Source organism: Mytilus edulis, chromosome 5 (assembly GCF_963676685.1).
Source record: "Mytilus edulis chromosome 5, xbMytEdul2.2, whole genome shotgun sequence".
NCBI lineage: Eukaryota > Metazoa > Mollusca > Bivalvia > Mytilida > Mytilidae > Mytilus > Mytilus edulis.
The window spans coordinates 81,252,643-81,267,228 of NC_092348.1; the positions used below are offsets into that span (position 1 = coordinate 81,252,643).

The 14,586-nt window shown below is 32.4% G+C and overlaps 1 protein-coding gene and 1 long non-coding RNA gene across 2 annotated transcripts; one reads left to right on the plus strand and one right to left on the minus strand.

Annotated features, from left to right (window-relative positions):
* Positions 1 to 5,717: 5,717 nt before the first annotated feature.
* On the minus strand, positions 5,718 to 8,809 carry LOC139525271 (calcium-binding protein P-like). The gene is made up of 2 exons (XM_071320473.1): positions 8,792 to 8,809; positions 5,718 to 6,311 (listed from the first exon to the last, which is right to left on the minus strand). The coding sequence occupies exons 1-2, from the start codon at positions 8,807 to 8,809 to the stop codon at positions 5,718 to 5,720; spliced, it is 612 nt and encodes a 203-aa protein (XP_071176574.1).
* Positions 8,810 to 9,993: 1,184 nt separating this feature from the next.
* On the plus strand, positions 9,994 to 13,740 carry LOC139524563 (uncharacterized). The gene is made up of 2 exons (XR_011664816.1): positions 9,994 to 10,166; positions 13,524 to 13,740. It is a non-coding gene; the product is annotated as an uncharacterized lncRNA (long non-coding RNA).
* The last annotated feature ends 846 nt before the right edge of the window (positions 13,741 to 14,586 follow it).

A 14,586-nucleotide genomic window follows, 5' to 3' on the forward strand; every position in this document is an offset into this window, starting at 1 on the left:
GTTCGACAACAGTATACTTCTCATCATCCATTTTGATTTTATTTCAGCCTAAAAATACTTTTTCTTCTCGGAATGTCTCTCAATTTACTTCGGTAATCCCAAATATCACTTTCCCAAGAATCGCTCTCCCAGTCATAACTCTTTCCATTCTTTCCACGATTGTTCTTAAAATGTGTTCTTTCGTTGCGGTTTCTAATAGGACGAGGTTCGCTACTATCTTCCCAGCTATCGCTGTAAAAACTATCACCATCGTAAGAATTTCGCCTATTTATTAAATTGGATTTACTACGTGCTGATTTATAATATCCTCTTTCATCACTCTCTGAATCTTCCCAAAATGAACTAGAAGAATCGTCCCAGCTATCGATATCATCGTTTATCCTTCCCCGTTTATTAAATATAGATTGTTTGTTATGATTATAAACAGCATAGTTGTTACCCTCATCGAAATCATCGTACTGACTGCTATCGCTAGAATATTGCATTCTGGTCTTTCTGTGTGGTTTTCTTCTCATAATGAGCTTCCGGTCAGCACGTGCTATGCCCATGTCTTCAAATGAATCCCAAAACGAGTCATCGCTACTTTTATGGTAATTTAATCTGATTCTAATATTACCTCTATATATGCCATGGTTACTGTTTTTTGTGTTTTCTTTAAAATTTATCTTGCTATCCCAATAGATGCTATCACTATCGCTATCGCTAGAATCTTGCCGTCTATTTTTTCTATGTGGTTTTGTTACTACAATGACCTTCCGGTCAAGATAAACTCTGTCCCTGTCCTCAAATGAATCCCAATACGAATCGTCGCTACTTGAATCGTAAGTTACTCTTTTTCTTACGTTATCTTTATGTATGCCAAGATTATTAGTTTTTGTATTTTCTTTAGAATACATGCTGTTATCCCAATCTCGGCTGTCGCTTGAATATTCCCTTCTGTTTTTTCTATGTGGTTTTCCCACCATAATGAGGTTCCGGTCAGGGTAGGTGTTGTCCCTTTCCTCAAATGAATCCCAATACGAATCATCGCTACTTGAATCGTAATATACTCTTGTTCTAATTCGATCTTTACGTTTGCCGAGCTTATCGGTGTGCTCTTTGGTATATATGTCGCTATGCCAATCGCTGCTATCACTTTCGTCTGACGAATCTCGATTATAAAACGGCCAATGGTGTTTTTCAAACAGATTTTTTCTATTAACTTTCCATGCCTCTAATTCGGACATATAATTTCCTTCAGAGGAATCACTACCCCACCATTCTGAATCGTCATCTCTTTCATTGTTTCTTTTTCTAATTTCATCATCGACTTTCCTATTTTGGTTTCCCCCATTTTGGTTAGGAAACTGTTTACCAACTCCTACACCTTGACCGTCATTTTGGTCAGGAAACTGTTGACCTTGACCACCATTTTCATCAGGAAACGGTTGACCACCTCCACCTCCTTGACCACCATTTTGGTCAGGAAACTGTTGACCACCACCACCACCTCCACCACCTTGACCACCATTTTGGTCAGGAAACTGTTGTCCACTATTTTGATCAGGAAACCCTTGTCCTCCATTTTGATCAGGAAACCCTTGTCCACCATTTTGATCAGGAAACCCTTGTCCTCCGTTTTGATCAGGAAACCCTTGTCCTCCATTTGCATCAGGAAACCCTTGTCCTCTATTTTGATCAGGAAACCCTTGTTTTCCGTTTTGATCAGGAAACCCTTGTCCTCCATTTTGATCAGGAAACCCTTGTCCTCCATTTTGATCTGGAAACCCTTGTCCTCCATTTTTATTAGGAAACCCTTGTCCTCCATTTTGATCAGGAAACCCTTGTCCTCCATTTTGATCTGGAAACTCTTGTCCTTCATTTTTATTAGGAAACCCTTGTCCTCCATTTTCATCAGGAAACCCTTGTCCTCCATTTTGATCAGGAAACCCTTGTCCTCCATTTTGATCTGGAAACTGTTGTCCTCCGTTTTGACCAGGAAACTGTTGTCCTCCATTTTGATCAGGTAACCCTTGTCCTCCGTTTTGATCAGGGAACTGTTGTCCTCCGTTTTGATAAGAAAAATGTTGGTCACCATTTTGGTCAGGAAACTGTTGACCACCATTTTGATCAGGAAACTGTTGACCACCATTTTGATCAGGAAACTGTTGAGCACCATTTTGATCAGGAATCTGTTGACCTTGACCTCCATTTTGATCAGAAAACTGTTGACCACCATTTTGATCAGGTAATTGTTGACCATCTATGTAATAAAAAAAAAAAAAATTTATAGGTGTTTTTTCTGTTTTTAGGGAGAGATTGTTATCCTCGTGTATTGTGTTTTGGATCTACTAACATAATTTCACAATGTTCCTTTTATATGTTTGAACAATAACATAGACATACCTGATAATGAACGAAAAACAAATATGTTACGCAGCAACAAACGGCAACCACAGAATTACAGGCTCCTGATTTGAGAAATTTAGTTATAGAATGTGGCGGGATTAAACGTTTCAAGGCGCCAACCCTCCCTTAACAGTGGAATAACATCTTACATAAGAACAGACTTTAAAAATCGGTCGAAAAAGACTGAACTTGATCGTCAGATTAAACAAAACCATAGAGTAGTCGCAGTTACTGGCAGTTAGTTTAAACCAACTATGTTTACTGTTGATTTTACTGCAAAAACAATCTATCAGTTTTGACAAATCTATTGGACATTTTTATTAGGAAACCCTTGTCCTCCATTTTGATTAGGAAACCCTTGTCCTCCATTTTGATCTGGAAACTCTTGTCCTTCATTTTAATTAGGAAACCCTTGTCCTCCATTTTCATCAGGAAACCCTTGTCCTCCATTTTGATCAGGAAACCCTTGTCCTCCATTTTGATCTGGAAACTGTTGTCCTCCGTTTTGACCAGGAAACTGTTGTCCTCCATTTTGATCAGGTAACCCTTGTCCTCCGTTTTGATCAGGGAACTGTTGTCCTCCGTTTTGATAAGAAAAATGTTGGTCACCATTTTGGTCAGGAAACTGTTGACCACCATTTTGATCAGGAAACTGTTGACCACCATTTTGATCAGGAATGATATCATCGTAGAACGATGGGTACTAACGCAATTAACCAGACTATGTGTTCAATACTAATGTTGACGTCATAACACTAAATCTTGCTAATTGGTCGTTCTGATTTTACAAGATAGTTTTGTGTTCAAACAATATCCTTAATGGAATCGTTCAGTGTTAAGTTTCAAATATTTCAATCATATTCAGGACGAGAAAAAACGCAAATTTGCTACCTTTTCTTGGTTTTAACTGAGTTTTACAACAGTTACTACCATAGATTTGAGAAAAACGATGTTCTGACTCTGTATTTGAGTACAACGATGTCATATTGTTCTGACTTTTGTACTTGAGTACAACGATGTCATACTGTTCTGACTTTGTACTTGAGTACAACGATATCATACTGTTCTTACTCTGTATTTGAGTACAACGATGTCATTCTGTTCTTACTCTGTATTTGAGTACAACGATGTCATTCTGTTCTGACTTTGTAATTTGGTACAACATGGTATTATAAAGGAAAGCTTCTCAAACTTTAAAACAATATAAAATCAGGAAGACGTGATAAATATGGTTGCAAACGAGACAACTCTCCAACAGTACTATAGTTTACCGTACGGTCATTAACAATGATGGAAACCTATACTGCATGGTAACCTATAAAATACCACGAAAAGACTACAAACAAGTTAACGAAGATAAATGTACAAACCATTAACGAAAAAAAAAGATATATTATGAGTACAGCAACAAACGACGACAATTGAATTATTGGCTCCTGACTTGAGACTGACACTTAGAATGTAGCGGAGTTTACATTTTTGCCGCCTTCAAACTATACCCCTTTACTTTTGAAAGTGGTATAAGAATACAACAGAAGAAACAAATGATGAAAAACGTGTATTTAAGACTAAGATACCAATCAGTACACATCCAAAATTTTTTAACGGATTTAGTATAACGACGACATTGATAGTTGGAGAAAAAATGACGAGCAATTTGATTTTTAGAATATCAGTAACTGACTAATGATAGGACTGTGCATGTAACAATAATACTTAATTTTGTTTTAATTTATTGATAACAAATTCAATGTTTATACATGTACCAATAAAAAAATCCAAGATAACGCAGTGTTGAACTGGTAAGCCTTTAAAGTTAGTGTATTCAAAGAAGTGATAAGTTTACACGGATCGTATCAATATTTACGGACTCGGTAAATGATATCATCGTAGAACGACTTGTACTGTCCCGTTTGTAATAAGCAATTTACATGTACATCCAGAATTTAGTACCAAATTTTTGTATCTATAAAAAAACTAAGTAACGGTTTATGGTATTTTTGGTAACAAACTACAATGTAAACACCGTATGATGGTACCAAAGGAGAATTCCCGTCCCAAAATAGAAAATTAACAATTTTAAGAACGAATAATTGTCCCTTTTTTTTGTAGAATTTCCAAAGTTTTTGGCCTAATCTGACGGTGAAAATCTAAAAGAAAACGTGTTGTACTCTAACGAAATAACGAAGTGCACTACCAATAACGAAGGGTAACATCCAACAAGCAGCATTTGAACTGTATACCTGCCGGAGCACTTCAATTCATCCCGGTTGGGCTCGTGTTACTCAGTCTTCAGTTTTATATGTATCTTGTTTTGTAAACTTGTTCGTTTTGTCATTGTTGATTTTCCCCTTTTGAATGGGTTAACACTAGTTATTATTGAGGCCCTTTATAGCTTGCTGTTCGGTGTGAGTCAAGGCTCCGTGTTGAAGACCGCACCTTCACTTATAATTGTTTACTTTTACTCATTGGCACTCATACCATATCTTCTCATATATCTATTATAAAGTCTTCTTCCACAATACAATATATAAAACAATACAAATTGAATGTGAACATGCTTTATATGATATAAAGTAAAACAACATAAATATTACTATACAATACCAAACAATACTGAAAAAAGTAAGGGGATGAAGAAAGACCGACATTTTGATATTAAGTATGATTGATTTGAACTCTCAAAGTGATGTAAAGGCATGCATGCTATAAATAATCATTATTAAAAATTCGAACTAAAAGTCTTCGACAAAAAAAAAAAAAAAGATTTATTTTCTCAACTTTGTGAATATTTTTTTAAATCTTAGATAACCGAAAAATAGACTTCTTCAGGTTCAAGATAATTTGAGAAGACATTATCGATTCTTACCTGAAACTGAAACGCAAAACCATGCTATTAAAAGGAGACAAATAGCCTGCATCCTTAGGGTTTAAGAGATTTCACTGTGTAATTTTTATTGTATTTAATCTCACAAGTCCGATTGATACTTTCGTTGTTTATATTTATATTTAATGTATAAAAGATGACAACTACGTTGTATCATGACAGTAAATGAACAGGCTGACAACCTCTTGATCACCGGACCTTACCTAGGATAAAAATAATCATTTGTAACAAAAGTCACATTATTTTTACAGCGACACTCATCTGCACCATGACGACCATGCTCATCATTCTCAGATTGTATTACATCAAAGTTGACTTATTTAGAATATAATTTTAAAATAGTTGAAGTGTTTTTTTACAATATTTAGCGCTTTAAAGTATGACAATCATCGAAACGTCAAACATGAACGTAACATCATCTAAAATACATATTAAACCATTCCTAACCCTTGTCCAACATTTTGATCAGGGAACCTTTGGCCTCCATTTTGATCAGGGAACTGTTGTCCTCCGTTTTGATCAGGGAACTGTTGTCTACCATTTTGATTAGGAAACTGTTGTCCTCCGTTTTGATCAGGAAACTGTTGACCACCATTTTGATCAGGAAACTGTTGACCTTGACCACCATTTTGATCAGGAAACTGTTGACCACCCCTTTGATCTGGAAACTGTTGACCTCCATTTTGATCAGATAACTGTTGGTCACCATTTTGGTCAGGAAACTGTTGACCACCATTTGATCAGGAAACTGTTGACCTTGACCGCCATTTTGATCAGGAAACTGTTGTCCTCCGTTTTGATCAGGAAACTGTTGACCACCATTTTGATCAGGAAACTGTTGACCTTGACCACCATTTTGATCAGGAAACTGTTGACCACCACTTTGATCTGGAAACTGTTGACCTCCATTTTGATCAGATAACTGTTGGTCACCATTTTGGTCAGGAAACTGTTGACCACCATTTTGATCAGGAAACTGTTGACCTTGACCGCCATTTTGATCAGGAAATTGTTGACCACCATTTTGATCAGGAAACTGTTGACAACCTCTTGATCACCGGACCTTACCTAGGATAAAAATAATCATTTGTAACAATTATTTTTACAGCGACACTCATCTGCACTATGACGACCATGCTCACCATTCTTAGATTGTATTCTATCAAAGTGGACTAATTCAGAATATAATTTTAAAATAGTTGAAGTGTTTTTTTTACAATATATGGGGTTTTAAAGTATGACAATCATCGAAACGGCAAACATGATCGTAACATCATCTAAAATACATATTAAACTATTCCTAACATGTACATCATTATCATCTTGTGTTTATCTAAGTGAACTCATTTAGAATACATAAATAATTGCATTAAAAAAATAAAACCAAGTAGCAAGTATATCTTTGATGGCACAATAAAAATAAAGAAATATTTGTTTGTAAAATTGGTATTGATTTAAATCAGGTAAATTTTAACACTTGTCAATCATGATTCAAGTATAAATTAATTCCTAGATACCTTTTGATTTATTTGTGTCCTTGTGATACCTTTTGAATGACGTATACCCCAAATCCTCTTTGATTAAAATCATAGGATTCATATGTTTAAAAATTCATCTGTTTACAATATTTGATACAAGCAAATTCAAGTACAGCATGAAGGTCAGTATCAGGACATTATCCGTTGTCATAATTTCTTATTAATATTTAAAAATAATAACTTTTGAAAAATCATGTGAATGAGTAAATATGGTTTAACCACGATTTTTACAAAATAAAACTAAACCGTCAGCATATTAATAAAAATGGAAGGTACATCTTCTACAGTAACTGAACATGCATTGAAAAACTCATGACACACAGGATATGTTCAGCACGATTCTTTGGTCACTAACCAAGCAGCATCAATAATTAAAAATACAACTTATAATTGGCACAGTAAGGCTAGTTTACCAATTAGAATTTGTATGTTGTTCTAGAATATATTTCACAATCATGATCAAATATTATATGTCATTTGTTGTGTTGTTCCCTCACTTATTAGGAGAATGTTTAACCCCGATACATTCTCTATGTTCCTATCGATAGTCATGAATTCAGAGTGAGTACAGGTGCGCCGGATGGGTAGGTGGTTTCTGCTCCTCTATGGGTATTACTTCAGAACTCAATGCTTCTTTTTGTAAATGTATTGGGGTGTAAAAGCGTTGTCACAAGTACATTTTGTATGAAGCACGAAAGCGCTCTATTCTAAAATGTGCGCACGGTCAATGCTTTCACAACCCTATAGAAGAAAAATGACCTTTGAAGGAGTTGTTTATTTAATTTTATTATGTCTTTCTGATTGTAATTTAATTTTGGATGCAACGCGTCTTCTGATTGGCTGACGTTATTTTGTTATCAGCCCATAGCCATAATTTAGACATGTGACCGAGACGTCATCAAGGTTTTTTCATTGTTTTCTACGGTTTAAAATAGAATTTAGAATTAAATTATAAAAAATGACTGTAATATTTTTTCTGTCTATTCGAAATAACATAAAAAAAACGTGGTGCACACTGTAAAATAACCCGCTACGCGAGTTATTCAGTGTGCACCAATTTTTCTATGTTATTTCTTCATAGTTCCGGTTAATATTATACATCTTTGGCTTTCAAATATTCCGCTTAAAACCGGTTCTTGTTAATGGTCTAAGATAATCGCTTCTGACTCTGCACTTTGCAATCTGTCTTTAAGGTCGTAGCACCAATATTGATAGCTGTATCATCATCGTGCCCATGAACACTTTAAATGTCAGACACCATTTACTGTAATCAAACGTATTTAACTTCAGAGATACCAGTAAGTGATGTATATAACCTTAAAAAAATTGTCATAATTTTGAAAAGTTCACCTCCAACATTTATAATGTTAATAGCTACATAGAATAACCTTGATCATTGCCAACAAAAGCATCAAGTAGACTAACAATGGCTTCTAAACTTTGTGTTGCATTTTATGTTATTTTGATATTGTCAGCATTTGTGCAGTCATTACCAATGGCAGGTTAGTTACTGATTTATAAGACACATATTCGTTTTTACATAATGAAATCCTATTTTTTACGATTTCATTTTTGATTTTTTTTCATTACTATATACGAGTATCAATATTTTGAAACATGTTAATCTGACAAAACATTTATTTATTACTTTCATTTTTCATTATATAATAAGTCTTTTTTTTTTATTTTCACAAGTGCATTGATAATTTCTAAATCCTACTGAATCGACAATATAAATATAATTTCTTTTTATATTGTAGTACATGTTCATGCTACTTATATGACTGTATTGAAATATGCGAAATTATTGGGAAAATTCAATTTTGTAACCCCCTCCTATCCCTTTCTTACTAAAAAGAAAAAAATACATCAATTCCTGTAATTTTATAAAACGATTTCTTCCATAACAAAATTTCCTTGTCTAGGCAACAATATGAATTGGAGAGTTTTTATTAAATTTGGTCATTTTTTTTCTAACCTGATAGCCGTTAGCCATACTAGCGTCGTCAAGCTATCACGAGTGTACTCGATTTAGTATAATCATGACAATTGTTTTGTTTATAATATAATGCAACGTGGAGACTTTCTCATCTATCTTTCCTATATCTTTACATTTCTTTATAAAATATATAGCTCATGAAAAGTTTTTCTTTACATCAATGAAAACCCCTCTTTAGATTGGTCAATTGTTGATTCCAAAATGAACTAGTTTTGTGCTTGAGCCGATATTCCATGTTGACATTTCCTAGAATTTTAAAAACTATAGTGAGCGGGAATAGTTATCAAAGGTACCAGGATTATAATCTAACGCGTGTGATACGGTGCTTTTTGTCCGCAATTTGCTCTTTGTCCGCTTTTGATTTTTGTTCGACACTTTTCCTCTTTGTCCGTTGCTTTTTGTCCGTTTTGCTTTTTGTCCGAGAATTTTGCTTTTTGTCCGACACTTTTGTTTTTTGTCCGTTGTTTTTTGTCCGATAATTTTGTTTTTGTCCGAAACTTTTGCTTTTTGTCCGCTGATTTTGCTTTATGTCCGATATATAAATGTGTATATTTTTTGCAGGTTTCATTTTGAACATCAAAGCACCATGCCATTTTTTATTTTTACAAAAGGAAACATACATAAGTGATTGCGCATAATTATTGTCAACAGAGGCAGAAATTTTTAGTGGTATCGTGCATATTTATGATTTTTTGCGTTTTGTGTTTAATAGTGTGTAAGAAGTATTCCATAGCTCAAATTTCAAATTATGCATATATATGGAACGCCATAGCTGTCTTTTGTGTCTTTTGTTTTATTATAATAAGGTGGGTTTTTATTATACGAAGGTGTTTTCTATTATACGAAGGTGCTTTTCTATTATACGAAGGTGGTTTTCTATTATACGAAGGAGGTTTTCTATTATACATCATTGGCTTTCAAATATTCCGCTTTAAACCGGTTCTTGTTAATGGTCTAAGATAATCGCTTCTGACTCTGCACTTTGCAAACTGTCTTCTTTAAGGTCGTAGTACCAATATTGATAGCTGTATCATCATCGTGTCCATGTACACTTTAAATGTCAGACACCATTTACTGTAATCAAACGTATTTAACTTGAGAGATACTAGTAAGTGATGTTTATAACCTTCGAAAAATTGTCATCATTTTGAAAATTTCACCTCCAACATTTATAATGATAATAGCTACATAGTATAACCTTTTCCTCAGTGTCATCAACTAGAATATTGTACCTCGAACAAGAGATCATTGTCAATAAAAGCATCAAGTAGACTAACAATGGCTTCTAAACTTTGTGTTGCATTTTATGTTATTTTGATATTGGCAGCATTTGTGCAGTCATTACCAATGGCAGGTTAGTTACTGATTTATAAGTCACATATTCGTTTTTACATAAGGAAATCCAATTTTTTACGATTTAATTTTTTGATTTTTTTTCGTTACTATATACGAGTATCAATATTTTGAAACATGTTAATCTGACAAAACATTTATTTATTACTTTCATTTTTCATTATATAATAAGTCTTTTTTTTTAATTTCACAAGTGCATTGATAATTTCTAAATCCTACTGAATCGACAATATAAATATAATTTCTTTTTATATTGTAGTACATGTTCATGCTACTTATATGACTGTATTGAAATATGCGAAATTATTGGGAAGATTCAATTTTGTTACTCCTCCTATCCTTTTCCTACTAAAAAGAAGGAAAAAAACCCCACCAATTCCTGTAATTTTATAAAAAGATTCCTCCATAACAAAATTTCCTTGTCTAGGCAACAATATGAATTGGAGAGTTTTTATTAAATTTGGTCATTTTTTTCTTTCCTGATAACCGTTAGCCATACTAGCGTCGTCAAGCTATCACGAGTGTACTCGATTTAGTATAATCATGACAATTGTTTTGTTTATTTAAGGAATGACTGTAATATTTTTTCTGTCTATTCGAAATTACATAAAAAATGTGGTGCACACTGAATAACGCGCGTAGCGGGTTATTTAACAGTGTGCACCACATTTTTTATGTTATTTCGAATAGACAGATTTTTTTTTACAATAATGTCTTATAATTTAATTTTAAATTCCATTTTAAACCGTAGAAAACCATGAAAAAACGTTGATGACGTCACGGTCACATGACTAAATTATGTCTATGGGTTCATAACAAAATAACGTCAGCCAATCAGAAGACGCGTTACATCCAAAATTAAGTTATAATATAATGTAAAAAAATATAGTGAGCGGGAATAGTTATCAAAGGTACCAGGATTATAATCTAACTCTTGTTTAGTCTTCATAAGTCTTATCAGTAACGCTCAGATCAGAATAGTTATAAAGCCAATTAAGAACAAAGTTAAAGCGCATTGAGGACATAAAATTCCAAAAAGAGTTGTGCAAAATACTGCTTAGGTAATCTATGCATGGGATATGAAAATCCTTAGTTTTTCGAAAAATTCAAAATTTCGTAAAGGAACTAAAATGACTTTTGGAAGGTAGAATCATATTTTTTAAATTTTAATTTTTTATTGAAATCTGTACATTGAATACCGGTACCTTATCCCGGCCTCGTTAATGTTAGCAATAGATCATGTAAATATATATGTGTAAGTACTTGTTAGTTCATTTTACAAAACATTATATCAGCTTTAGTTACTATAAAAAAAAATTAACATAATAAATGTTAAAAAAAGGAGCACAAATAAATGTATGATAATATTAGAATAATTGTTTTAACTAGCACACAGATATATGTTTTTTTTAAATGGAAATGTTGAGGAAAATAAGTGAAATTAACAAAAATTAAAACAATAAAAAAATAAATAAAAAATTAGTACATAAAAAAAGAAATTGAAATAATAAATAAATATAATGTTCTGATAATAATTTTTGATGTTAGTTCATAAATTAACATTCTATTATGTTTTTTTTACATATGAATTATAATAGGACTTTAATTACAATCGAACAAATGAGTAAAATGAATCCACAATTTTGAAACTCTCAAGTTTATTGTTTCTTACTGTTATACACTTTGTTAAATTATAAAGATATTTTTGGTATTTTCTTCACAGAATGAATTGATAAAACCTTCTGGAAATATCTTCTAATATACATATATTGTTTAAGACACAGAAAAATCAGGTTTGAAATTTCACCCTTGTATACATGTGAGACATCACCAAACAAAAAACTCTTTTTGAGATACTTATACCATTTGATAAAAACCATATATCAATTTATTTTAATAAATTCTAGACATTTTCACAATTCCATAGTACATGTTCTATAGTTTCAATTTCTTCCTTACAAAATTTTACACAAAAATTTGTCTGTAGCTAATATTCTATGATTTAAACCAAACTGTAACCATTGTATTTTTGTGTTATTAGTAACTGCAAAAAGAAGTATGAAAATTTCCCTGCATTCTAATTCGTTAAGTACCAAAATTTCATTTCACTTTTTCTGCATATTAGGAACCACTTTAGGTATTAACATCCAATATATATCTTTAGCTACTTTTTTTCTTTTTAAAATGGTTTGAACCAAAGAGGGAATACAAGGTTCTGCGAGCTTATTTTCTCCCCTTGAATACAGCTTCTTAGTCTGATCTAATGCTAAAATGATTCTATTATACATCATTATATTCCCAGAATTTTTCTGGAATAATATTTCTCTACTGTATTTTTTACTTCCAATCCTTACTACTTGAGTTTTTGTAAAATTTATTCTTAGTCCAGAAAATTTTGCATACCAATCTATCTCTAATAAAACTTCTTCCATAGATTCTTCACTTCCATCCAAAATCAATGAAGTGTCATCTGCAAACTGAGGTAGTTTATGTTCTAAAGATAATACCCTGTATTTTCATATAACCTCTAACCTTTATTGCCAAAATCTCTGTACATAATATGAAAAGGTACGGTGATAGTGGTCCCCCCTGTCTACAGCCTAGAATAATAGAATAGAAGGTAAAATAATTAATTTAAAACTGAGAAAAGTCAAATTGGACCGGAAAATTTCAACTTGGACGAGAAATAGTAAATGACAAAATGAAAATGAGATTTGTTTAAAACAGTATGTATTTATACCAGTCTTTTTACTGTTTACAAAACTTTGATTTTTGTTTTAAATACTAAGGCTTTTCTACGAGCGTCACTGATGAGTCTTTTGTAGATGAAAAGCGCGTCTGGCGTATACACACAATTCTGATATCTAAGAAGAATAAGTATGATAATAAGAAGAGTAAAAAGAAGAAGAATATTTATTAAATCCATATCTATGATGAGTTTATTTGTATTTGCAAGTTTAAGTTTGTTTCTCTCTTTTTACACACCAGTTCTGTGTTGACATGAACTAAAATTGATATTATAATACTTACAGATTAATTCTGTAAACTACTTTGAATTTTTCAAAAACACCCGATGAAGTTCTATCCCAGGAAGAGAATAATTTACGTATAGCTGTGTTTGGCAAAACCTTTCGGCATTTACAAATTTGATTAAAAAAAAACATTTTGGGGTAAAATTCATATGAAATTCATCAAAAAAATTCACAATCTGCGTTCACATGAAATTCATGTGATAAATTTCAGGTGAGTTTCATATTCAAGCTCGTTTTAGGTGAATTTCAGTGGAGCTTAATTTGTCTATGAATGAATTAACATGTTCGTGTTTGGGTATTATTGAAATATTATACTGTAATTGCAGATAAGATCAAAAGAGGAGGTTTATCGACTGTTGAACTGAATAAAAAGAGCGCAACAAACTTTTTGCATAGAGAACGCCGAGATTTCTTTACAGAATGGAATTCAAATGAATTTGATGAACAAGAAGAGAATGTTGATCCGGAAGAATGGAATTTATTTGAATGGAAGAAGTGAACACTATAAAGAAATATGAAATTTAATTAAATATGCCTATAATATTATAGTATACATTTATTAATTGCCGCTACTTGTGTAAAAGATATTTAAACACAGGCAATCTGCGAATACAAAGTTTACATCGTTCTCACGGTGGCCACATTACCACTTATACAGTTATTTTAAAACTGTCTTAGCGATATTTGCCATATGAGCTAGAGGTTTGGCTAGTCATAAAACCAAGTTCAACCCACCGTGTTTTCTTATAATGTCCTGTACCAAGTCAGGAATATGGTAGTTTTTATCAAATATTCCGTTTATATGTATGTTGACGGTTTGTTTTTGCTGCACTTAGTGTTTCTGTTGTTCCTTTTTTCCTCTCTTATAGTTGATGTGTTTTCCTCGGTTAAATTAATATGTAACCCGGATTTGTTTAAATACATCATGGTTGATGGCAAACTGGCAGACCGTTATTAGTTTTTCACATTTTTCATTTGGGACAATTTATATGGTATGATTTTTTCTCATTGTTAAAGGCCATACAGTTGCCTATAATTGGTTACATCCAATTCATTTGAAATTTAGTGGATATATTTCTCATTTGAAATCATATCATATCTCCTTTTTTATATATATTGAACTGATTTTAAAGTCTTTTTTTTACATTAATATCAAATTGTAAAAAAGGCAACAGTAATATACCGGTTTTCAAAAAACCATCGCAGTGATTGATTGCAGTACAACACAAAAGTCATATTGTGATATTAAATCCTGGTGGAAAGTTTAACCAATGCCGATGAAGTAGGAAATTTAAAGCATACAAACATATTATTAATGTGATCATCATATATAAGTAAACAACAAAAAAAAATACAGCACGATAAAGATCCATCAATTTAGTTTTCTTT